We start from the raw sequence: 23,873 nt of genomic DNA on the forward strand, positions 1-23,873 counted from the left end.
CCTCCCAACCACTCTGACCAGAGCCTTTGACAGGTAAAATAATCTCTAATTAGGGATTCTAGGGAGGAATTTGCTTTGTAATATGCAGTAACATCACTGGCTTAGCACTTCGGTTTCCTTGTTAAATATAAATAATATGTCATATTTATTTTATAGGATAATTGGAAGGACAAATGAGATAAAATATAGCAAGTGTTGAATTCAGAAGGAAATTGGAATGTAAAAACAAGTCATCATGAAACAGAACAAATACTGATTTTATTATACTACAGGAAATAGTGTATCACACATGCTGTATTTGTATGAGATCTCTATCTGTACTTCAAGCATTGATCTTTATCCTCCAAACACGTATATGAAGATGTTCTGGGTCTTCCCTGGTGGTCCAGTGGGTAAGACTCCGCGCTCCCAATGCAGGGGGCCCGGGTTCCATCCTGGGTCGGAGAACTAGATCCCACATGCATGCCGCAACTAAGAGTTCGCATGCGGCAACTAAGAGTCCGGGTGCCACAACGAAGATCCCACGTGCCTCAGTGAAGACCCCGGGCAGCCTAAATAAATAAATATTAAAAAAAAGAGAAGAAAAGGAATGCATCGGAGACTGACCGGGGCTTTGAAAAATCTAAACCTTTTCCTCAAGAAAAACTCAAATGGTGCAAAGATTACATTAAGATAGCCTATTGTATTATCAAATTGTTGAGGTGTCAGGATGAAATCTGATTGACTAAACCATCTAAACTGTATGTCACCTGATTGAGCGATTGAATGAGAGCTCTGTCCATTTTCTGAATTCTCCTTTCTTTGTTAGATGATCAAGCAGAAGTTTTCTGTGCCCTCTCCTGGTTTGACTTTGAAACTGCATAACAGTGATCTTTAAACTTCATTGGGTGGGGCTTTTCTTCAGTAAATTCATGCTCTCCCTCCCCTTCCTCTTGCCTTCGAAGGCTCATTTTGAACTACAGAGAGACAGGGGGCCGCAAGAACTGTTCATCATTCACTCACCTACTAAACATTTATTATATTCGTTTTTTTTAAACAAAGCACTGCCCTTGGAGGTCAGCCAAAAGGAAGAAGGAGATATTGGAACTTAAAATTTACTAGAACAGAGCTTCGGAACCTTTTTCCCGTCACGGCACACATAGAAAATTACACAATTTTAAGAAAGTAAATGGGAAAAGAATTTGAAAAAGGATAGATACATGTATATATATAACTGAAGCAGTTTGCTGTACACCTGAAACTAACACAACATTGTTAATCAACTATATTCCAATATAAAATAAAAATTAAAAAAAAATTACACAATTTGTATGTCCCACTGAGGTAAAGGGGAAGAAGGGGGAGGAGGGATTTAGGGGCATCTATATGGGATTTGGTAAAAAAAAAAAATTCCATTTTCTACATATTGTATCATTATGATTTGAAAAATAAAATGAAAGTATTAGAGACAGCATTAAATATTGAGCTTATATAAAGTTTCCAAATAAAATATTTTCCAAATTTTCACTTTCTTCTGTGAATGTAACTATTTTTTCTCTTTTTTAATTTTATTTAAAAATTTTCTTTTGAATGTAACTTTTAAATATCAGGTTATGCTTAAAATGGTTACATGCAATAATGACCAGAACTTTTCAAGAAGGATCTCTTCAAGTTCTTTTTTTTGTTTTTGTTTTTTATTTTATTTATTTGGCTGCGTCAGGTCTTAGTTGTGGAACTCAGGATCTTCGTTGAGGTGTGGGGTCTCTTCCTTGTTGTGCTTGGGCTTCTCTCTAGCTGTGGCGTGCAGGTTTTCTCTCTCTAGTTGTGGCACGTGGGCTCCTGGGAACATGGGCTCTGTAGTTTTGTGGCACGCGGGCTCTCTCATTGAGGCACAAGAGCTCAGTACTTGTGGCCCGTGGGCTTAGTTGCCCCGCAGCATGTGGGATCTTAGTTCCCTGACCAGGGATCGAACCCACGTTCCCTGCATTGGCAGGTGAATTCTTTACCACTGGACCACCAGGGAAGTCTCTCTCTTCAAGTTCTTGATAGCCATGAACAATTAGAAACTCAAATAGATAATACAAATTTAAAATTTTAACATTAAAAAACATAAAAGTTAAAATATTTAAAGAGGGCTTCCCTGGTGGCGCAGTGGTTGAGAGTCCGCCTGCCAATGCAGGGGACACGGGTTCGTGCTCCGGTCCGGGAGGATCCCACATGCCGCAGAGTGGCTAAGCCCGTGAGCCATGGCCGCTGGACCTGCGTGTCCGGAGCCTGTGCTCCGCAACGGGAGAGGCCACAACAGTGAGAAGCCCGCGTACCGAAAAAAAAAAAAAAAATTAAAGAAATGTCTATTTTCTTTCATTAACAATTGTACAATTGAAATTTCTTGTGATAACATTAATGGATCTTGAATCCAATCAAACTCTTTTGTGTCAAGCATTTAAAAATAATGACACGGGACTTCCCTGTTGGCGCAGTGGTTATGAGTCCGCCTGCCAATGCAGGGGACATGGGTTCGAGCCCCGGTGCGGGAAGATCCCACATGCCGCGGAGCAACTAAGCCCGGAGCAACTAACCACAACTACTGAGCCCGCGCGCCTAGAGCCCGTGCTCCGCAACAAGAGAAGCCATCGCAGTGAGAAGTCCACGCACCACAATGAAGAGTAGCCCCCGCTCGCCACAACTAGAGGAAGCCCACGCACAGCAACGAAGACCCAACACAGCCATAAATAAATAAATAACAACAACAACAAAAATAATGACAGCTCTGACTTAAAGCACATTCCTTCAGGGGTGATATCCACCTGGTATTCACTGTTAATGGCCAGCTGGCATATGTTCTTTTTTTTTTTTGGCTGCATTGGGTCTTCGTTGCTGCACACGGGCTTTCTCTAGTTGTGGTGAGTAGAGGCTACTCTTCGTTGTGGTGCGCGGGCTTCTCATTGTGATGGCTTCTCTTCTTGCAGAGCACGGGCTCTAGGCGCGCGGGCTTTAGTAGTTGTGGCATGCAGGCTCAGTAGTTGTGGCTCGCGGGCTCTAGAGCGCAGGCTCAGCAGTTGCGGTGCACGGGCTTAGTTGCTCTGTGGCATGTGGCATCTTCCTGGACCAGGGCTCGAACCTGTGTCCCCTGCGCTGGCAGGCAGATTCTTAACAACTGTGCCACCAGGAGAGCCCCTGGCATCTGTTCTGATTGGTCAATATCTGTTCCGTCTCAGATGTTAAATATTTTTAATGTCACCCTGCCCATAAGCATTGTTAAAGCAGTCACACCCTGAAGTTAGCTTGGACACCAGCCAAAAATGGACAGAAATATCTGATACTATGTGAAGACAGATTTGGGTCAGCCATCTGGGGCTGCTCTGGCCAGAGCCCTCCAACCAGTGTCCTCGCCCCTCCAGCCCTGACCAGCTGCATCTCGGGTTGCTGCTGCTCCCCCTTGGCCCCTGGAACTCACTTCCTCTAGCAGGGCCCTGGACGTTTGTCTGTAACGTGCAGCGGTGCACTCTGCAGCTGGCCTCTGAAGTTGATGGCCAGGTGGTAACACATGGCAAGCAGCAAATGCTGCTGATCCTTCTGCCTACTTGTAGAGATTGAAAGGCAGGATGACAGACTCTGTTCTGCTTGGATCATATCCGCAGGAGCTCCCCATGGGCTGCATGCACCCAGAGGTGTTTAGTCTAGCTGGCAGCCCCAAGGGCCATGGGATCTTTATGTTGTATCCAACCTGTAACCCAGTTGCAATATACCAGTGTACTATGACCATGGTGAGGAAACTCTGCAGTAGAGGAAATAAAACATGCAATGATAACGCTACCTATTATTTATCAATGGATGGTTTACAGTGCTTTCACAGTGGACCTCATTTAACCCCCATAAGAACCACCAGTAAAGATTATCATCCCATTTTACAGAGTAGGAAATAGTTTCAAAAGGGTGAGTTGCTCAGATTGACATGTTAGGTCCACCCTTCCCTGACTGGGGTGTCTTAATGATGTACACATTGGTGGGCTAGGTTAAATGATGAGTTATTGGAGTGACAGATTTACTTGAAAGTTTTTGGGTAAGCTGTTTTTTTTTTTTGGGCTGTGCCACACAGCTTACAGGATCTCAGTTCCCTGACTACTAAGCCACCAGGGAACACCCTAGGGAAATTTTTTTTTTTTTTTTTTTTTTTTGCGGTACGCAGGCCTCTCGCTGCTGTGGCCTCTCCCTCTGCGGAGCACAGGCTCCGGACGCGCAGGCTCAGCGGCCATGGCTCACGGGCCCAGCTGCTCCGTGGCATGTGGGATCCTCCCGGACCGGGGCACGAACCCGTGTGCCCTGCATCGGCAGGCAGACTCTCAACCACTTGCGCCACCAGAGAAACCCCCCCTAGGGAAATTTTAACTGGTAAATTATATAGGTGTTTCTTTGTTTGTTTTTGTCTTGTTTTGTTTTGTTTTGGCCGGCGTTGCACGGGATGCGGGATCTCAGTTCCCCGACCAGGGATTGAACCCATGCCCCCTGTAGTGGAAGCTCGGAGTCCTAACCACTGGACCGCCAGGGAATCCCTTAACTGGTAAATAATATAAAATATTTGGAAATTCTGCCAACAATGATTGAGATTCACTGATAGTGGACCCAAGATTTAAGTTGTTTCTTTAAAAAAAAAAATTATTATTTATTTATTTTGGCTGCTCTACGTCTTAGTTGCCACACACGGGACCTTTGTTGCAGCATGCAGACTTCTTAGTTGCATCATGCATGCGGGATCTATCTCCCCGACCAGGGAACGAGCCCGGGCCTCCTGCACAGGGAGCGTGGAGTCTTACCCACTGGCCCCCAGGGAAGTCCCAAGATTTAAGTTGTTTCTGATTCCAGATCCCAATTTATCCCAGGTAGAAAAGTGTTAAGGTTTTATGAGAGTTACAGAGAGAGTCGTGTAAGCACGGGTTTCAGCTGAACATTGGACATGTGGAGATGGGAGCTAGGGAGAGAGCATTCCAGCAAAGGAAAGGAGGCAAGAAAGTGGGGCTGTGTAAGGTGAACAATGGCTGGAGAGATAAGGGCGTGAAGATGCATAACTGGAAATACGATTAGAAAGTGGATTGGCTTCAGGAAGCTTTATCTGGCAGGAAAGTCTATGTGATACTAGCTGTGGTGAGACCAATTGGAAAGCTAGAGGTGGGAAGGCTTGAACCAGAGTAGCCGTGGAGAGCTTTCACATGGGAAACCATCACGACTTACCAAAGGATGGTGGGGGAGAGGGGCAGGATCAAAGAGAGGGACGTGGGAAGTTGCTGGCTGAACTTGTAGCCCACCTGAGGTGTTGTCAAAACATCCAGGTAGGGCTTCCCTGGTGGCGCAGTGGTTGAGAGTCCGCCTGCCGACGCAGGGGACACAGGTTCATGTCCCGGTCCGGGAGGATCCCACATGCCACGGAGCGGCTGGGCCCGTGGGCCATGGCTGCTGGGTCTGCGCGTCCGGAGCCTGTGCTCCGCAATGGGAGGGGCCGCGGCGGTGAGAGGCCCGTGTACCGCAAAAACAAAAAAAACATCCAGGTAGGGAGTTAGCAAATGGGTGACTGGAGCCCAGGGCTGGGATACGGGTTGTGAGTTATCTGCCTCTAGGTGAAAATGGTTACCTTGCTATTGGAAGAGACTGCCATCAGAGAAGGGGCCATCGGAGAGCAGGGGCACAGCTGGTCAAAGAAGCCACCTGCGGAAAATTGAAAGGAAGGGCGTGTTCGGCAGCAGCGAATGATGAAGAGGAAGGTTGGAGCTGCTGTCACATAGTGCCTGGCACATAATAGGCACGCAAATACCTGTGAGAAGAATGAAAGGAAAAAAAGACAGTAAGAAAATGATACATTCAGGACAAACCATATGAAAGAAATAGTGGTAGAATCTGGGCATAAGGGTGTTAAACTAGTAAGGACCTACCGTATAACACAGAAAACTCTACTCACTCGTCTGTAATGATCTATATGGGAAAAGAAGATAAAAAAGAGTGGATAGATGTATAGGTATAACTGATTCACTTTGCTGTACACCTGAAACGAACACAACGTTGTACATTAACTAGACTCCAATAAAAATTAATTAAAAACTAAAAAGGTGTGAAGGGAATAACCAAGAGATTCTTGCATTTGCTCCAGAAAATGGCAGGGACCTGCTCGGCAGCCTGTGGCCACACTGAGTACCTGTTATTGATCTTTAGGAGACTTTGCCTCACCCTGCAGGGTGGTGTGAGTTCATGTGTGATTTTATATAAAGGGACAAATTTAATGCAAACTCGGGCCTTTCCCATTCAATCTCAAGTTCTAGAGATTAAAATATATATAATACCACAAAATGGCTCCCATAACTACATTACAGATCACTTCTTCCCCCCCCCCCAGGGATAAAGAGGACTGCACATGTGGGCTCGCTTCTAAGTCCTTTTTAAAAAAGGTTAGTTTAGAAAGACTCTGCTTCCTGAGACTCCCGCCCAGATATTTCTTGGTACATTATTTTTTAAAAAGTGCTCCAATTTCTCTCGCTTAGAGAAAGGTCTTTCCTCTTCAAATCTTTCAGGTTTTTGTGGAATCTCAGTTCCCCAACCAGGGATCGAACACGTGTCCCCTGCAGTGGAAGCCTAAAGTCTTAACCACTGGACTGCCAGGGAAGTTGCATTAGGTGTTACTCTGGGAGAAGGAGCTGCCAAGGGCCTGATTTCGGTGCGGAGGGACCCACCTGGGCCAGTGCGGTGGACGTCGGTAGGGAGTCCCGGGCCTGGCTCTAGTTATGAAAGGAACTAGAGGCCGAAGTCCAGGAGGGTGTGCAGGGAGAGAGCGGCCCGATCCCTGGGCCCCCCCCCCCCCGCCCGTGATCTCCAGGCGCCCCTGCCCTTTGAGCCCGGGGCGTCTCGGGCGCTGGCACAGTCGCTCCGGCCGCTACGGGGACCAGCGGGGCGGGCGGGATGCTGCGGCTGCTGGCGTCCGGCTGCGCCCGGGGCCCGGGGGGCGGCGGGGGCGCGCGGGGGCTGGTTCTCGGGGGTCGCGTGCGTCCTGCGGCGGGGCTCTGCGATCCCGGCAGCAGCCAGAGCCGCCAGGCCTCCGACGCCCCCCGGAACCAACCTCCCAGCTCCGAGTTCGTGGCTCGGTCAGTGGGCATCTGCTCCATGATGCGGCTGCCCGTGCAGGCCTCCCCCGAGGGGCTGGATGCCGCCTTCATCGGGGTGCCGCTGGACATTGGGACCTCCAACCGGCCCGGGGCGAGGTAAGCCCCGAAGGACTCGGGGACACGTGTTGGGACAGCCTGGCGGTCACTGCGCACACAAAACTCATGGAGAGGCGCTTTCCCTCACCCAGGGTCGAGTTGGAAGCCAGTGCCTGGCTCCAAAGTGCCCCAATCCTTTGAGAGACAGCTGGTTTCCCTCAAGCAACCCTGAGGGCTCAGCCGTGTCATCCATTGGTAAAGAAATGGGGTTTAAGGACTGAGCCTTCTCCCTGCCCCGTTCCCTGGCCTAGCTGGATGGTGGCTGTGGGTACCCCAGTTTACAGAAGCAGGGGACATTAAGTTTGAGAACAGAAGCTGGTTGCCCTTCCCCAAACCTCTAGATGTCACGTGACTCAAGAATTTGCTCCAAATAAGGCAATTTTTTCTTCTTTTTTTGGTCGCGCAGCCTGCGGGGATCTTAGTTCCCCCACCAAGGATCATCGCATGCCCCCTGCAGTGGAGATGCGGAGTCTTAACCACTAAACCGCCAGGGAAGTCCCCAAAATAAGGCAGTTTTCCTAAGATCAAGTTAGAGGAAGTAAAATCGATTTTTCTAATTATTGAACATCAGCTATTTACGATTCCGCAGCAACAGTTTAGGAAATTGAGGCTCAGGGAGATTAAGAAATTATCTAATGCCATTTAGTAAATTGGTGATTGGTGGGCTTCTACGTCTGTACCTTTAACCTCTTCACTATATAGGCTAGATCAGTGGTCCTCAACGTGTGTGGGACGTTTTCCCCCCAGGGGACATTTGGCAGAGTCTGGAGGCATTTTTGGTTATCACAACGTGGGGGAAGGGCTGCTACTGGCATCTAGTGGGGAAAGACCAGGGTTGCTGCTAAACGTCCTGCAATGTATAGGATGACCCCTACCCCCTGCAGCAAAGATTCAGCCAGCCCCAGCGCAGAGCCTGGGAAGCCCTGGCCTAGGCAGAGCCTCTGAACCTTTAGGGATGGCTCACAGGCTGATTCTTTCTCCTCCAGATTTGGACCCCGAAGGATCCGTGAAGAATCAGTGCTGCTTCGGACAGCCAACCCTAGCACAGGAGCCCTCCCCTTCCAGTCCCTCATGGTTGCAGACCTAGGCGATGTGAATGTCAATCTTTACAACCTTCAGGACAGCTGCCGCCTAATTCGAGAGGCCTATCAGAAGATTGTAGCAGCTGGCTGTATTCCTCTGACCTTGGGTAATGTCATCTGCAAGGGAGAGGGTAGTTCTCTGAGCTCAGGGTCTATTTATCATGAGCTGGAGTACGGTTACTTCTCCAGGGGGAGCCACTGGCAATATGGAGACAGTAGGAAAGGGAACATTTTTAGTTCATTTATTTTAACCCCTGGGGAGAGGATATTTACATTTTTGGACTAATGTGACTGACAGGGATGGACCAGGGTGAAGCAAGTGAGGCACTCACCTTGGTGCAAAATTTAAGGGGTGCCAAAAAGTCAGCAATACATATTACTGATTTCCCTTTCTTTTTGCCTCAGGTTCCAGTATGGCTCAGAACAGCACAGTTGCTGATCCTATCTTTATTTAGAGTTTATCATGGGGGACTTCCCTGGTAGCGCAGTGGTTAAGAATCCTCCTGCCAATGCAAGGGACGTGGGTTCAAGCCCTGGTCCGGGAAGATCCCACATGCTGCAGAGCAACTAAGCCCATGTGCCACAACTACTGAGCCTGCGTGCCTAGAGCCCATGCTCTGCAACAAGAGAAGCCACTGCAGTGAGAAGCCTGCGCGCCGCAAGGAAGAGGAGCCCCCGCTCACCGCAGCTAGAGAAAGCCCGTGCATAGCAATGAAGACCCAACGCAGCCAAAAATAAAAATAAAAAAAAAGGGACTTCCCTGGTGGCGCAGTTCCCTGGGACTACCCAACGCAGCCAAAAATAAAATAAAATAAATTTATAAAAAAGAAAAATAAATAAATAAAATAAAGTAGCGTGGGCTTCTCATTGCGGTGGCTTCTCTTGTTGTGGAGCACAGGCTCTAGGCACACGGGCTCAGTAGTTGCAGCATGCGGCCTCTGAGGCACACGGGCTTCAGTAGTTGTGGCTCTCGGGCCTAGTTGCTCTGTGGCATGTGGGATCTTCCCAGACCAGGGCTCGAACCTGTGTCCCCTGCATTGGCAGGCGGATTCTTAACCACTGCACCACCAGGGAAGTTCCTATCATGGATCCTTTTTTTTTCTTTTGCATTGATTTTGATTTTTTAAAATATTACATTAAAATAATATTTATCTTGATTACTTAGTTTTTTTTGTTTTGTTTTGGCCACACAGCTTGCAGGATCTTCGTTCGTCCCCTGGCCAGGGATGGGACCCAGGTCCCCTGCAGTGTAAGCGCAGAGTCCTAATCGCTGGACTGCCAGGGAATTCCCCAATCACTGAGTTTTTTTTTTTTTTTTTTGGTGTCCCTTCAATTTTGCATCCGGCAAGTGCCTCTATCCACCTCACCTTGTCCCAGCCCTTGATGCCAGGCCCGAGGAGGCTGCCAGCAGGGGCTTAGTTGTGACTTCTTAAGTATTCAAGGACGTTGTTTCAATGACTTTATTTGAGAGAACTGCAAGGGGGTCTTTTCCTCTCGTCAGGGTCTATGTCAATCTATAGAGCAGCTTTCCTCTTACCCTCCCCCACCCCGCCCCACTCTCACTGTAGCAGTTCTTTCTCTTCCTGTTCACCAATAGTCAAAATAGTACCTTTTTCTAAATATCCAAATTTATTTTTGCCAAATGAGAGGGCCCAGCCCGCAGAGCATAGTGGTAAGGAGTGGGGTTTCTGGCTGACGTGGTTTGAAATCTCAGCTCCACCTCTCACTAGCTCTTGATGTTTCATTTCCTTATCTGTAATATGGGAATAAAAATACCACCACCTACCTTCTTATATTGTGTCAGGGGCATATAACAAAAGTGCATATAAAGTGCCCAACTTTGTGACTGGCATGTTTTCAGCTTCCATAAATATAGCTGTTGTTGTTATTAATAATTATCAATGGTAATATTTTTCTAGGCCTGTGCTGTCCATTGGTAGCCCCTAGCCACATGTGGCTATTTAAATGAATTACAATTAAATAAAATAAAAAATGCAATTCTTCAGTTGCGTGAGCCACATTTCAATAGCCAATGGCTAGTGACCACCATGTTGGCCAGTGCAGATACAGAACATGCGTGTCACTGCAGGAAGTTCAACTGGACAGAGCTGGTCCGAGCATTTTCCCTATAAGCCTTAATTTAATTTCCTCTTTTAAATGACAATGTAATGTCAAACATTTAGTGGCCATTTCTCCACCACTGAACAAGATCATATTTTAGCTGGGGTTATAGTTCTTCCAGTCTAATCGAAAGGGTGGCAGAATTGGGCAGATTAAAGATCGTTCTAGGTGATACACGGTCTTCGAATCTTATCCACGTTCCAGATGTTTTCTTCTTTTTTGTCTCCTTGAAGGTGGAGATCACACAATCACCTATCCTATATTGCAAGCGATGGCAGAAAAGTAAGTCCCAAAGGCCGGAGCTGGGGAATGAGTTGCTTTCTGCTAGATGGCGTCAGGTGACCTCTGCTGCCTCAGGTTATTGGGGACGATAGGAAATTCCCCACTGAGTTGCTTCTATGGATCAAAATTAAGGTCAAGCTCCAGGTGTGTCTGTCAGTCAGCAGATGGGAGCCAAGACAATTTATTATTAACACCCTGGCCACCCGCCCTTGCCCTAGATCTGCCCTGGTATGCAGCCTCAGCATTTGCCTGTGTTTTTGGAAGATGAGCCCCTAGTGAAATACACAACCCCAGTTAACTTCAGTTTCTGTTTTGCTTCAGAGGCCAAATACAAATACTGACAGGCACAATGGTGTTGCTTGCTGAGGAGAGGCCCTGTTTTTTCCTGAAAGGGCCCCTTTCCCAGAGGATGAGAAGATGAATTTTTCCAGTAGTGAAAATCTAGCAGGGATTGACTAATTTTGGTTAGTTAGTTTGAGAAATAGACAGATGGGCCAAGGTGGTGAGCTCCAGAATTCATATAGAGGAAAGCTATGTGGGTGGCATTCTGGTTGGAGGTGGGTGGGTGGGTACAAGGCTTTTCTGGAAGCTGTGTTTGCCTGGCACTGATTTGGATTGTCTGTTTTTTTGGGGCGGCTGGCAGGGTTGATGGGGATTATAGAGAGAGAGCTGAGTAGAAGCTGCTTCTTGGTTACCGCAGTTGGAGAAAGGGTGGTGCTGATTAGTTGAGCCTTCAGACGAGCTCACCTGAGCCGCCACCCTTTACTTTCATCCTCCCAGCCCTCTCCATCTGTAAGTGAAGAAAATTCTGGGTGATAGGTAGGGAGTGTCAGCTAAAGCACGTGACTATCTTCTGCTTGACTTCTCTGAGCTTATTGTCCTTCTGAGAAGCTAAGTGGTTTGAAGACAGAAACCAGTTGCAAGGCTGGTAACTGATGCCAGGTCCCCCCTCCACGGCTATGAATCGTCATCAAGTTTTGGCGGCCTGGAGGGTGGTGGTGTTCAGGCCCCACCGGGAGGCCTGGCTTCTGAGCCGCCCTGTTGTCATCAGGCATGGGCCTATGGGGCTGGTGCACGTGGATGCACACACGGACGTGGCGGACAAGGCCCTGGGTGAGAAGCTCTATCACGGGACGCCCTTCCGCCGTTGCGTGGACGAGGGACTCCTGGACTGTAAGCGCGTGGTACAGATCGGCATCCGGGGCTCTTCCATGACCTTGGATACCTACAGATACAGCCGGAGCCAGGTGACAGGCCGAAAGCCCCTCCCTCTGTCCCCGGCCCCAAAGTGCCTTCCTCTCCATTGCCCACTCAGTGGAGGCTATGGATTCAAAGGGACTTTGCTAATCAAGCTCCAAGTGGGGACAGAAGGGTGAGTTTGCGTCATGTGGAGCAGATAGGAGCGGGGATGATAGTTCACGAGGCAAAGGAGGCCGCTTATCGCTGGGGAGGGGGACAAGCAGAAACAAACCAGGCCCTTGGATGCTGCTGGCTTGGAAAAGAGTGGAGGAGGTCCAGACCCAAGGCGATGGGTCTGATATGGGGATGATAGTTCCCTCCTCATGGATATTGGGGGTCAACTTTGAGGTGCACATAAGCTGAGCACGGGGTAGGCCTATAGGAAATGCCCAGTAAATGCTGCCAGGCCCAAGTGTCAACTTTCTGCTCTTCAATTCTTTCTCAGGGCTTCCAGGTGGTCCTGGCTGAAGACTGCTGGATGAAGTCGCTGGTTCCTCTGATGGGAAAAGTGAGGCAGCAGATGGGAGTCAGACCCATTTATATAAGCTTTGATATCGACGGCTTGGACCCTGCCTATGCCCCAGGGACAGGGACACCCGAAATTGCTGGTCTCACCCCTAGTCAGGTAAGGAGGCTCCACCAGCGACACTTCCTGTGGGTGAGGACACTTAGCTCCCCACTTTCCTGGGACCTGAACTGAGCCTCTAGACATCAGGATGGGCTTTTAAAATCAGAGCACCTGGGCCTTTATTGTGCTCAGGGCCGATCACACGTTTGGATTCTCCCTTATTGATGAGTGACTGATTTTGGCAAGGGCCCTCATTTCTTATCTGGGATATAAGAGTCCGTTATTTGGTCTTTCTGCCTCTGGTCCACCTGTTCATGGGGACAATACTGTAGTGCCCCCTGTTCAGACACCAAACTTACCTTTTCGGGGTTAAATTTTAAAGGTATGCACAGTGGGATTAACACCTCCTAGGGTAGTTCAAGAGTTTTAGAAACCCCCAAAGAAAGCTCCCATGGTATGCTGAGCATAGCACAGGGAGGCAGAACTGGAGGGTGGCTCTACCTAGAAGGAAAGCTCCAGGGGTGGACCTTTGTTCTGTTCACTACTCTCCGAGCCGAGGAGAGTATCTGACATATAAGTAGGAGGTACTCACAGATACTGGAGTAAATGAATGAAGACTGCTTGAACTAATCAACTATCTTCTATCCTCTCAGAAAGGAGGATGGTCATAACAGCCTCTCTAAAGCCTTTCCCAGTTCCCGTCAGTTTTCTAGAACACACTCCTCATTCCTCGGCTTCGCATCCTTCCTGCTTTTCACCTGCAGAACGGAAGCAAAGTGATGCTCTTCCTGCCACGCCCCTCACTCATCCTATCTCCAGCCACGTCTGACTACTAGTACTTCTTCCGTCTTGGCGCCTTTGCATGTGTCTTTCCCTCTCCCTGGGCTGCCCTCTCCCTACTCCTCTGCTTGGTCAGTTCCTTGAGCTAAGTGTTTCCACCTTGGAGGAGCCTTCCCCAGCCTCTTCAGGCTGCGACACGTGCTCAGATTATTCCTGAAGCCCTTCATGCTGGCATTGAAGCGATTGGTTTGTCTCTGTGATCCCACCAGGGTGCCTGGTGGTCAATGAATGTTTATTGAGGGAAAGCGACAGTTCCAAGTCGAAGGGCAGGACCGTGTTGGGAGAAATCCATGGAGGCCTCTACTGGTTGCTTTCTGTTGTCAATGATTACCTCTCTGGACAACTCAAGCTTCATCTTGGACAGGCTCTGGAGATCATCCGGGGTTGTCAAGGACTGAACGTGGTGGGTTGTGATCTTGTGGAGGTTTCACCGCCGTACGATCCTTCTGGTGAGTAAGGGAGACAAATGTGATCCGTAGGCAGCGGCTAGTTTATTTATTTGTTTATTATATTTTTTATTTTTGGCTGCGTTGGGTCTTCGTTGCATGCGGGCTTTCTCTGGTTGCGGCGAGCGGGGTCTACTCTTCGTTGCGGTGCGTGGGCTTCTCACTGCAGTGGCTTCTCTTGTTGCGGAGCACTGGCTCTAGGCGCGTGGGCTTCAGTAGTTGCAGCACATGGGCTCAGTAGTTGTGGCTCGCGGGCTCTAGAGCGCAGGCTCAGTAGTTGTGGCGCACGGGCTTAGTTGCTCCGCGGCATGTGAGATCTTCCCGGACCAGGGCTTGAACCCGTGTCTCCTGCCTTGGCAGGCGGATTCTTTTTTTTTTTTTTTTTGCGGTACGCGGGCCTCTCACTGTCGCAGCCTCTCCCGTGTGGAGCACAGGCTCCGGACACGCAGGCTCAGCGGCCATGGCTCACGGGTTCAGCCGCTCCGCGGCATGTGGGATCCTCCCGGACCGGGGCACGAACCCGTGTCCCCTGCATCGGCAGGCGGACTCCCAACCACTGCACCACCAGGGAAGCCCGGCAGGCAGATTCTTAACCACTGTGCCACCAGGGAAGTCCCAGCGGCTAGTTTAAATTGTATTAATCTAGTTAATAAGTAGATGGATGGGTCCCTTTATGTAACTCGGGAACCGGCTGAGTATGTCCTACAGTGAAGAAAATAAACCTATTACTGTACACCATACAGATGTGAGCTAATGAACCCTAACAAAACCCCTGGGAGGCGGCTAAGGATTGATAGCTGGCCCACCCGTCAGCAGAAGAGAGAGAAACCAGCGTGCAGTTCAGCGATAGGGCTGCCCAGTGCCATCTGCCTTGGATATTTCATTGAAAAGTGAATTCTCAAGGCATAAATGGTATTTATTAATATTGATAAAGTGGGGGAGTTAGCTGGTTTAGGAGAGAGATTCAAAGCCAATGCCATCCCAATAATTTTAATCTAGAAAAACTTACAGGGTTAGGCCCGTTAGCCTTAGAGGATAGATAGTAAATACGATACACACCAATATGATAGGTTTTCCTTTGGGGGAAATCTGTTCTCAGAGTAAACAGAGAGCCTTCTGAATTTTAAAATACCTTTTCTGAATGATGCTTGATAGAACGCTGGGGAAAGCATGTCCACGGGGCGGTGGGGAACCGCAGAGGAGCGCGCAAGGCAGGACTCTGGGAAAGGAAGCACAAAGGGACAAAGGCTGAGGAGCCCGAGGGGCTCGGCCTCAGGAGGCGGTCTGTGTGGTGTTCACGCTTGGGTTTTTCACTGCTTTGTAGGAAACACAGCCCTCGTGGCGGCTAACCTGCTGTTTGAGATGCTGTGTGTTCTCCCCAAAGTGACAGTCGCCTGAATGTTGTGCTACGATGTTCAAGATAAAACAAGAGCTTACCTGGATGACAAATTCTCCAGAACTTATGTGCAAGCAATCTGAGTACTAAAGAGTTTATGCCAATAAAACGTTCTGCTAAAAGTGTCATTAGTGGCTCTACAATCTGGGCTTACAGTAGAACTCTAATCCAAACAGCTAATATTCCTAAGGTGTTTGAATTAACTTAAAAAAAATGCACTTGTGCTTTTTTTATTTTTTCTTTTGATGAATGATGATGGAGGATAAAGGGGAAAGGGATGGAGAATTTAGTTTATCTATAATCTGGAGGAATGAGATGAAAAAACCCTATGAAATAATACTGTAGAAAAACATTCCATATTTCTATAGTATCTTCCTTTAAAATACAGCCCCTACGCTGAGGAGCATCTTGGTTTTAGGACCATCGTGAACACAGAAAAAGTTTGAAAGAAAAAATAACAGGCAGATCCTAATAAAGAAACTTCCCACTCAAAAGCCCAGGAAGATGCAGGAATGTCTTCAAAACCAGGTGACATCAGCTGGCTCTTAGTGGCCTTGCCTTAACCCGCTCCCTCTGAGCCTGTTTTGCATTATCTTCTCTTCAAGCTGACCCACCCTCTATGACAGCAATTCCCCAAATCTGCAGTGGAGGCGTGATGACCTTAAGCATGTGTTGAGTTACATGCGAATTCAGTTTTGTTGATAATGTGTCCATGGTCAAATCATCATCTCGTGACATAAGAGCTACCCATAATCATCACACATTAAAATAGTTTATTTCTGTTTCCAGTCTGTAATATTCTTAAAACAAAATAACATCAGCTTCAGTGCCTGTTCACAATACAAAACAAAAACAACATAAAAAAGACACCATTTGCCAAATAAGTTATTTGTTCCTAAGAGTATCAAAAGTGCAAAATATTCACCTTCTTTTCAGGTCTGTCTCGAAAGCATCATCATCCTCCTTGACAAACTGAACAGATTCGGCAGCAGACACGCTGCGTTTGTTTCAAGGGACAATGTCAGGTATTTGGACATGACCAGCGTTTCAGCTGTAAAGAATGTTTTGCATCAGCTTTTCAAGAATTTTACTTAGAAAAAAATGTTTGAGTGTTTGCTCCTAATCCCTTTCCCCAAACAATGCAAATCACTTAAAACACATTCAGATCCCACTTCTTTTTATAGCAGGAAAACATTTACGTACTGAATAAGGAGGGAATCAACCTATTATTTGAAACCACAACCAAGTTTTCATGGTCAATAAGCGATGGCAGCAAGCCTGTGGCGCCCAATGGGAGTTAGGGCAGGCCTGCTCGCTGACATGTTGCCTAGCTGGAGGTGATGAACTTGGTGGTAGACAGATTGTGCCACTGACACCTGGGCTGATAAAAAATTTTTTAAAAAATGGGTGCGTATATCTACAAAGGCTTGCTTTAGGCCAGTTGTTGTCCTCATCTGCTAAACATGATGCAGAGTCTGTATCAATCAGAAAAACCTACCTCTGAAAACATCAACTTTGTCAGTTTCAAGACACTCGAAGACTAGGAAGTTAACTTAGAGCCAAAATTGGGTCTGTGTGATTACATATGTAAGATAAATGGTAGCGCTGGCTGACCAGGACAGTGGCTCATACATTTGACACAAAAGTAAACAAATTCATGGAAATGACATTCAGGAGGAAAGGCTTGGGTGGTCAAGGGTAAAGGTCAGTTTAAAAACTTCCCAGTTTCCTCTTGGGGGACACAGATAGCTACCAGCCCCCAAACGGATCTGTAGATGATGTTTTTTGGATTGAAATATTTCCTAGGAACGTTTTCACTATTATCACTTTCCTTTCTTTATACAAATGAAAGGTGCAGCTGTCTGAAGGTGCTTTTTATTTTAATGATACAATTTTTTTGTTTGTTTTTGCGGTACGCGGGCCTCTCACTGCTGTGGCCTCTCCCGTTGCGGAGCACAGGTTCCGGACGCGCAGGCTCAGCGGCCATGGCTCACGGGCCCAGCCGCTCCGCGGCATGTGGGATCTTCCCGGACCGGGGCACAAACCCGCGTCCCCTGCATCGGCAGGCGGACTCTCAACCACTGCACCACCAGGGAAGCCCACAATTTTTTAAAGTGAACGAATCTGGGGTGTTTTTGGTTTTCAGAAATTAAGGTCAGGAATCCCATTAGTACCAGAAATTAAAAAAAATAAAAACCTACCACTGAACCAAAACACGACTCGTATAAGCAACTTGGCCACAAGAGATGCAGAAAATAATCTTGAGGACTTGGTGCATCACAGAGCCAAAAATGAATTCCTTGATCAGTTCTACCTGGGCCAGATGCCACGAGATATGGCAATAAGAATAAACACCCACTTTTAGAGGATCATGTGGAAAAATAAAGCCTGGCAGTGATTTGTTTTTTTAAATAAAGCTATAGATTCCATGAAAACTAGGGATTTCTGGGCTCAAATAATTTGTTACTTGCCACTGTAGCTCAATCCAAATGGCTTAGTTTAAAGCAATTACGATTAAAGACAATATTAACCTATTTTGTCCCATCACTGATTTTGACCCTTCACTTTACAAAAAGGCAACTTGTTTTGACATTTGAACTCTTTGAGGTTGTCCAAACTCCACTGGTGGTGTGCTCTAAAAAGAAAAGGTAAGCTCTCTTAACTGGCTGGTAGGGCCCCGCCTGGGGTCCATCGTTCACTGGAGCTCAGCGAGCTGGGGTGCTGATGACAGGTCTGACCCTGTTACTGGTGAAGCAGTTGTAACTTAAGAGTGAAAACAGTTAAGATGAGACATCAAAATATAGGCCAGAAGCTCAAAGTGAGCAAAACGGAAGCCTAGAACGTGTCTTGGCTCACTTGTCACCAAAGAGGACTTGAAGATACAGCACTTTTGGGGTAACAGTATTCAAAATACAATTGCTGAGAAATTTTAAGTTCCTTGATACAAAGATATGTCTGATAGTTTACTAAAGAGACATCACTGTAGGGAAGAGGTTCCTTGAGCCTGACTCACGGCAGGAATGACGTGTCGTCAGTTTAACATCTACTGGCTTATAGCAGCTTACCTCTACGTTCAGAGAGCAAGATTACAAGTTATGGCTCCTAATATCCACACCCTAAAACTGACAGAGGCAGAAAGGCATCTGAAAACATACAGGTAAATGGCTCAAGGTCATTACAGTACTTCTTGCCACGCGGATCCCTCCCCAGCTACTCTTAGTGTTTGGGAGGGGGCTGATGGGATGCTCAAGAAGGCATCGCTCAGGCACTGCCCAGCCCTCCCTTCTCTAGTCTCGGGAAGAAAACCAAACAGACGTGCAGAAACCCCCACGCAGTTCTAACCTTTTAAAACCGTGGCTGACAAGCTGTTGTAGGAGGATACCCCCCAAATATACTTTTAGCCATTTACTACCAAAAAAACCACTAATGTAAGATCGCTTGGAACTAGGCCTCTTTTGAGACACAGGGCCCAGAAGCTGCGGTGGCTTGTCCCACCGTTACAGCATGCACCGCGGCAGAAGCACGGCCGAGGCGGGGCGGGGGTCAGATGGCCCGACCGGCACACCAGGCTCGCGAGGTCCCCCCAGGCTCTGCTGCAGGGTCCAGCCCTGTGCTTGTCCCACAGCACAGAGACAGGACAGGGGAGGTGGGGGGCGAGCACGGGGCGGGGCGACAAAGGAAGAGGGAATGAGCAGTCTATTTTAAATAGTGTGGCATTCAAATGAGGAAAAAAGACCCAAAGGAAAGTATTCAGATCTGGGGAATTCAGCGTTTGGTGTTTTTCACTCCTAGGTTAGAACAGGACAAAGGAAAGATTCTTCTAGCCACTGTTCTGGAAGAATAATCTAAAATCTATACTCTGTCCATTGTGATAGTTTGAGTCCTGAAAATACCTGTTCACAGGGGCCTGTTAAAAAGTCTGAAGAGTTCGAGCCTCTTTTAGAAATTCTCAGTCTAGTTCAGGCCATGACGGGATATAAAACCTCTGTAAGGAGCCTTCCAGCAGCCGTTCCATCCATAAGGACAACTTGCTCAATTTTCCTTTGATGGGCCTGGATCCAAGGCCAGAATATTTCCCTCGAGATTCACCCAGATGGAGGGAAGAGTCAAGGTCACTGCACGACCCCATGGCTTCCTCCTCTTCGACTGTTTTTTGGGGCTTGAAGAGGCAGAAGTATTTCTTGTGGCCATTCAGAGCCAGTACATAGCCCGTGTAGTCGCGTTCCATGAAATGCTTGTCGTATTGGTTTGGGATCGGGGCCACATCTTGAGCAAATTCTAGTAAGTATTCCAGCCATTCTCTGTGTTTATCTAGACTCAGGAAGGAGAAGTGCAGGCAGCTGCTCCTGTAGGAAGGGCAGAAGGAGGATTTAGGGTATTCCCGACACATTTAGTCGCAGGGAACACAAGGACCTCAGTCAGATTTTAAATAATAGGAAAAGGCTTTGTGCTGGGTGGGGCCTGAATACAGAAGAAACGAAGGATTTCTGCGGGACCTGGAGGGCTTCTACAATGGCAGCAAGAGCCCCTCATCCATTTCCTGTCCCTTGCTGGGCGTCACTCACATCACTCTCGGTGTCTGGCTTCAGGAAAAGGCACAAGAGCTAGAGAAGAGAGTTTCCTGAAAGGACTCAGGGAAGACTGAGTTCAAGCTCTTCTGTTCAGAACCAACAGTCAAGGGGAAGAAAGGTCCCCACACGATGGCTTAGAGGTCTGGGTTGGAAAGGTCACAGCCAACATGCACGGAAAAAGCCCCTGCAGCTCCCTCCTTACCCAAGGGTGCAGGCTCTCCCCCTCCTGCTTCCACAGCCCCTGCCCTCTCTCACATGCACACAGGAGCTCACCCAGTGAACGTGTAGACCTCCAAAGCGAACTTCTGCAGCAGGCCGGTCTTGGTGGAATTTGACAGGATGAGGACCACGTTCATGTGGCCTGGCCTCAGGCGTACCAAGTTACTGGTGTATGTTACATCTGTGAGCTCGGTCACCTCCACAAAGCCTTTTTTAGGAATCTTGCTGTGGAGAAAAACTGAGGAATTAACATCTTGTAGGATAAGGGAATGCCACGACTTTTAAAAGGAACAAGTGGAAGAAAATGATACGTTCTAACCAGACTAGATATGTTATTTACTAGTCTCGAGCCTGGCGCATGGGCAGGGCGGGACTGACCCCCGTCTGGTTATCCCGGGACCGTAAAGAGCCTTGCCGGGGCCGCCGTGCAGTTGGTGCAGAAGCGGCTTTAGGACAGGATGAAGGCCGTCAACACAGTTATGGTGACGCACCGTTCTCTGCTTCTGGCTCATCTAGCATCTCCCTGACATGCTTCTTTGCTTGCTTCCCGCCTTCATGATTAAATCTGGGATTGAGAAACTCAGGGTACTGAGGAGAAGATAACTAGTCCTGCGTCTGAACGCCTAGGCAGTCTCAGTCAGCGCTCGTCAGCTGCGACTCTTGCCTAAATCCACATCTCTCACAAGGGGGGGAGCCAGGGCTCTGAGCTGTACTAGCCCCTCGGACGCTGCTTATCAGACCCCGCGGCGCGCGGGGCTGCTGCTGAGGGCGAGGTGCTGGTGTTTGGTTAGGGCGACCTGCTGGGCTCCTTGGTGAAGCTTGGCTCTGTCCTCCCGGTCTTCTCGTGGGCTTCCTCTTTGTCTGGAGGGCTTGACTCTCGCTCCTCATTTGAGTCACTGAAGTAAGAAAAAGGACTTTTCCAGAAGGTTTGTACGGTCCGGGGCTCACCCTTCAGACACGGCACTGAGCAGACACGGAGGCTCTTACCTGAAAGCCTGGATGATGACGGTGCCGAAGAGGATGAAGAGAGCAGAGAAGACCAGGGACAGAAGGGGCATCATTTCCCGCCTACAATGAAGTTCACAAGCTCTGGTCAGCTCTATGTGGGCTGCTGTGACGTGCCAATGAATGGTTGTAGGTTTCTCCTCTCTGGCTTAAGAGAAAAACCCTAAACAGCCCCAAACCGAAAAGCTTTCACATCAACAAACACCTTTTTTTTTTTTTGGCTGCGCCGTGCAGCTTGTGGGATCTTAGTTACCCAATCAGGGATCGAACCCGTAACCCCTGCATTGGGAGTGCAGAGTCTTAACCACTGGACCGCCAGGGAAGTCTGACACTTTCTAATCTCATACAAACAGAGGTTTTTTTGGGTGGTGGTGGTGAAAGCAGAGGTTTTTCCCTCACTGTTCTAATGCACAGATCACTTATTCAAAAAGCTTTTGTGTCTCAGGCTTGGTGACTAAATTCTGCAGAAGGAAACAATAAGATGGGTAACAAACGATTTAAGTTGTAAACATGGAGGAACATTCTAATGTCAAGGGTAGTATCAGGTGACTAAAAAGGTCTGTGGAATTATTTCCTTTATTTTGATTGATTGATTTATTTTTTCTGGCCAGAATAATTCAGATGTGGCCCAGAGGGGAGGAGAAGGGAGGCAACGTTGACTTCTCAAGATCTCCACTAGGTGTTCTGAAATTTTATTCACCCACAAACACCCATCAAAGGCCTGATGTTTTTCAGGAGCTGGGTTGGCGGCCAGGAAGCACGAAAATGAGTGGGACATGGTCTGTCCTCAGGAGCTCATGGTCTCATTGGGGTGGGAATGGTATAGCCCTCCCTTCTCCAATTAATTCACTGATTCATTTGTGCATCTATTCACTGGACTCCATGTGTGTCAGGCCCTGTGCTGGACACCAGAGGTGCTCTGATGAAGAGGATGGTCCCAGGCTCTGCTAGCTGGAGGGGCAGCCAGGGGTGATCCTTTCTTTCCCCACCAGTGGGAAAGGGTCAATCAGCAAATATAAAAAAAAGGGAAGTCACGGAAAGAAAAAGGGGAACAGTTGTTGAAAATATGTAAACACTCTTCCACCTGCCTATGGAGTCCACACTGAAATCAAAGAAGAGTGGACTCTTCGCAAAAAAAAAAAGCGGTCCTGGTAGTTAACAGAGAGAAAGAAATTCAAACTTGGCAATACTCCTACCAGTTGCTGTGAAATATGCCGTCCCAAGAGTCTGAGATGTAGTCAGAAGCAGAATAGAGCCACCGAAGGAGAAAAATCTGTTGAGGGAGAAAATGGGTGACGGTCAGGCCTGGACCCCGGAGCCCCGGAGGGAGAAGACCCCTGCCTCCAACATGGCACTGTTGCTCTGGGGGCTCAGGAGCCCTGCCCAGTGCCCGCTCTCCTGGCTATGTGCTTACAGGGGCAAGTTCATCGGTCAAGTCGGGGAGCACAGCTTCCGAGGACAGAAGAGCTGGGTCTTTCCGCAGTTGGTCAAGATAACCCAAAAGGATGAATTTATCGCTCTCACTCCCGGTCCAGGGATCCTCCAGGGTTTTATACACCACCCTCCCTGCTGTGTTGCGCCTTTCTAAGATAGACACCTGGGAGAAAAAGAGAGCAAAAACCATGAGAATTCTCAAAAGAATGCGAAGTTACTGTTGCTTGGGTTTTTTCCAGGGAGGATGGAAAAAACGGGTGTAGCGAAGCTCAAACACAGGTATGGATGAGTATACAATATCTGCAAGAGACTGACATTTTTCTAACAAAAGAAATTAGTTTTGTGGTGACTTTCCAGAGCTTTTGCTAAAGTTAAAGCTCCTTCTTCTCAATAGACTTTGTTCTATAACTTCTGACTTAATGCCATAAAGAAGGAAACCTTTGTTTTTTCGAGAGATTTTTTTCCATAATTACCAAGATGATGAAAAAGACAGAGAAGAATTTCATGCTTCTGCAGAGAGTGATGATGAAGGAGGGGAAAGGAAGGTGAAATCAGTTAGGATGAAGTAAAAGAGGCAGAAGCACAGAAGGGAGACATTTGGAAAGCCTATTACTGGTAGCCTAAGGAAGATTCTACAAACTAGGTACTGTAAGACTAGACCTGCCAAGGGGAGAGACTGGTGAAAGGGGCTGATGCTCTTTAATCTTTACCCAGAGGGAAGATGCTTTCTGTGAAGGTCCAAGGCTAAAAATCTAGGAGGTGAAATCAGCATGGTTAAAGACTAGTTTAGGAGTGCTTTCAAAACAGGCTTTGGACAGCACAGCGAACTATACTCAATATCCTGTGATAAACCGTAATGGAAGAGAATATAAAAAAGAATGTATATATAACTGAATCAATCTGCTGTACAGCGGAAATTAACACAACATTGTAAATCAACTATACTTTAATTAAAAAAAAAAAAGTCAAATGGCTTCCAAGCACTCGGAAAACATAAGGCAAAACAAAACGGAACAAACAGGCTTCAGAGATTCCTGGACTTCCTGGAATCTATACTGAAAACTCCTGAGGAAGGAGGACACAGAACTAAGCGTCACGTGCTTGTGAAGAGCTCGAGACCAGGACAGCATCCGCGACTCACCGCTGATTTTCCTTGAAAGGTGTCGCTGTCTGGCAGTAAGGTGTTGGCAAACTCCTGCTGCCGATTGCTGTAGACGTGCACGAACCTCACTGTGTCCTGCGTGTTTGCCAGAGCAAAGGACAGGAAAGCCTCGAAGGGTTTACTCAGCTTGGTAGCCTCCGCGGTCAGTAGAACCACACAGTACCTGCATGTCAACAAAAGAGAAGACTTTAATCCCTGAGGCCACGGCTAGAACCTGAATGGCAAGTGAAGGTGAAAGAGAGGAGACGCTCATTTACAAAGTGAACGAGCATGTTTTAGGAATGAAAG

The 23,873-nt window shown here is 47.8% G+C and overlaps 2 protein-coding genes and 1 long non-coding RNA gene across 3 annotated transcripts in view; 1 reads left to right on the forward strand and 2 right to left on the reverse strand.

Moving 5' to 3' along the window:
• Window positions 1-350: 350 nt before the first annotated feature.
• Window positions 351-5,945, reverse strand: LOC309834142. The gene is made up of 3 exons (XR_014297839.1): window positions 5,930-5,945; window positions 5,606-5,679; window positions 351-551 (listed from the first exon to the last, which is right to left on the reverse strand). It is a non-coding gene; the product is annotated as an uncharacterized lncRNA (long non-coding RNA).
• Window positions 5,946-6,921: 976 nt separating this feature from the next.
• Window positions 6,922-15,322, forward strand: AGMAT (agmatinase (putative); the record flags this gene model as incomplete). Its single annotated transcript, XM_082673736.1, has 7 exons — window positions 6,922-7,220; window positions 8,207-8,409; window positions 10,657-10,705; window positions 11,757-11,952; window positions 12,390-12,569; window positions 13,717-13,801; window positions 15,123-15,322. 7 exons carry the CDS (start codon window positions 6,922-6,924, stop codon window positions 15,194-15,196), a joined length of 1,086 nt encoding a protein of 361 aa, XP_082529862.1. The 3' UTR covers window positions 15,197-15,322.
• A 373-nt stretch (window positions 15,323-15,695) lies between these two features.
• Window positions 15,696-23,873, reverse strand: part of DNAJC16 (DnaJ heat shock protein family (Hsp40) member C16) — a 37,511-nt gene continuing 29,333 nt past the window's right edge. The window contains exons 9-15 of the mRNA XM_082651259.1: window positions 23,565-23,748; window positions 22,404-22,586; window positions 22,186-22,262; window positions 20,972-21,052; window positions 20,782-20,880; window positions 20,039-20,209; window positions 15,696-19,540 (exon numbers count right to left, since the gene is read on the reverse strand). Coding sequence (XP_082507385.1) covers window positions 19,144-19,540; window positions 20,039-20,209; window positions 20,782-20,880; window positions 20,972-21,052; window positions 22,186-22,262; window positions 22,404-22,586; window positions 23,565-23,748 — 1,192 coding nt within the window. The 3' untranslated portion in view covers window positions 15,696-19,143. The remainder of the gene's footprint in view (window positions 19,541-20,038; window positions 20,210-20,781; window positions 20,881-20,971; window positions 21,053-22,185; window positions 22,263-22,403; window positions 22,587-23,564; window positions 23,749-23,873) is intronic.

The sequence above is a fragment of the Grampus griseus genome, assembly GCF_964374135.1.
Source record: "Grampus griseus genome assembly, chromosome: 1".
Classification (NCBI taxonomy): domain Eukaryota; kingdom Metazoa; phylum Chordata; class Mammalia; order Artiodactyla; family Delphinidae; genus Grampus; species Grampus griseus.